The sequence below is a fragment of the Myotis brandtii genome, unplaced genomic scaffold (assembly GCF_000412655.1).
Source record: "Myotis brandtii unplaced genomic scaffold, ASM41265v1 scaffold139, whole genome shotgun sequence".
Classification (NCBI taxonomy): domain Eukaryota; kingdom Metazoa; phylum Chordata; class Mammalia; order Chiroptera; family Vespertilionidae; genus Myotis; species Myotis brandtii.
In genome coordinates, this window is record NW_005354965.1 from 661,009 (window position 1) to 662,490 (window position 1,482).

The 1,482-nt window shown below is 66.1% G+C and overlaps 1 protein-coding gene across 1 annotated transcript in view; it reads right to left on the reverse strand.

Annotated features, from left to right (window-relative positions):
* URB1 (URB1 ribosome biogenesis 1 homolog (S. cerevisiae)) overlaps positions 1-1,482 on the reverse strand; it is a 43,360-nt gene that overhangs the window by 4,047 nt on the left and 37,831 nt on the right. The window contains exons 36-38 of the mRNA XM_014535196.1: positions 1,382-1,482; positions 906-1,015; positions 9-209 (exon numbers count right to left, since the gene is read on the reverse strand). Coding sequence (XP_014390682.1) covers positions 9-209; positions 906-1,015; positions 1,382-1,482 — 412 coding nt within the window. The remainder of the gene's footprint in view (positions 1-8; positions 210-905; positions 1,016-1,381) is intronic.

Here is a 1,482-nt window from a genome sequence, read left to right on the forward strand (position 1 = left end):
AGGGAGGCGGGTGGTGGGCGTACCTCAGGTGCTTTGCCAGCGCAAGCAGGACGTACAGGAACTCGTTGACCAGGTGCAGGGCCAGCAGCTTCGGGGGCTTCTGGGTTCCGGGCGGGCTGCCCGCCTCCACCCCTCTGCCCCCCAGGTTGGTCACCCACAGCGTGTGCAGCAGGTCGATGATGCTGGACAGCAGCTGCGTCTCCAGGAACCTGGACGAACAGCCGCTCAGTCACACCCCCTCCCACCGGCGCCTGCGAGGGAGTGGACCCCAGGTGGAGGACGAGGCGGGGGCAGTCCCTCCAGGCGGGGCTCAGCAGATGTCCCAGGCCCACAGTCCCACTGGCTTAGCCCTGCAGCCCTGCATGGGTACAGGGTCCAAGTAGGAGCAGGCGCCTGCCACACCCCCAACTTCACACAGCGCGGCTGCTGCTGGCTTCATGAGAACTCCCTTTCCAACAGCCAACAGCCAACAGCCACGCGGCCGCCCCAGGCAGTGTCTGCCAGCCAGTGCCGAGAGACGCACTCCTTCAGAGATGACAAAATGCTCCTGAGAACGCACCAGGCCTGGCCGCCCTGGCTAGTCTATGAGAGCAAGGTGAGCTGGGGAAGTCCCTCGCAGAAGCGCAGTCTGGGACGGGATGCCATCCTCCAATTAGGAGACGGTGAGGAATTAGATCAGCTCTGGACTGACTGCGCCCCTCCCCCCGTTCCTGTGGAAGCCCTAACCCCACGTGGCTGTCGCTGGGCTCAGATGAGGTCAGGCGGGTGGGGCCCGCAGTGGGATTAGTGCCCTGTGACAGGAGAGACTCCAGAGCTCGCTCCCTCTCCCACGTGAGGATGCAGAGAGGCGGCCGTCCGCAAGACAAGGACAGAGGCCTCCCAGAACCCGCCCACACGGGGCTCACCTGCCCTCCAGCGCGTGCAGGACCCAGGTCAGGAGGCTGTAGTCCCGCAGGAGCTCGTAGGCGGCCCTGGCGTCACGGGCGGCGTTCTGCAGGATCTCCAGAACCCAGCCCTGAAACCCAGGACGAAGCCAGCCAGTGCTGACGGCCTGCAGCTTCCGGGGCCACTCGGACCCGGGGCTCCGGGCCGCAGCCTCAGCTCCTCCTCCTTGCGGGTGACTTGTTTCTAACTCCCAGCAGCTCGAGGCTCAGGATCACTGATCAGCTTGAGTGTCGACCTGCACCCCCGCCCCCCACCACGCAGCCACACCCACTGCGACCCTCCTGCAAGTCAGGGTGAGGCCATGCCCATCGGGGTGAGGAGTTACATGGCTTCCTTCCAGGTAAAACCATGGAAAGAGCCTCGGCCTTCCAGGGCACATGGACGGGGGGTGGGCGCAGGGACTTGGGGGCAGATGCATGGCCGGGCGGGCACCCACCTGGGCGGCGGGGTCGCACAGCGGGCTGCTGAAGAAGGAGAGCACCACGTGGAAGACGCCGCGCCGGGCGTACAGCTCGTAGCAGTGCTTGTCGCGCATGC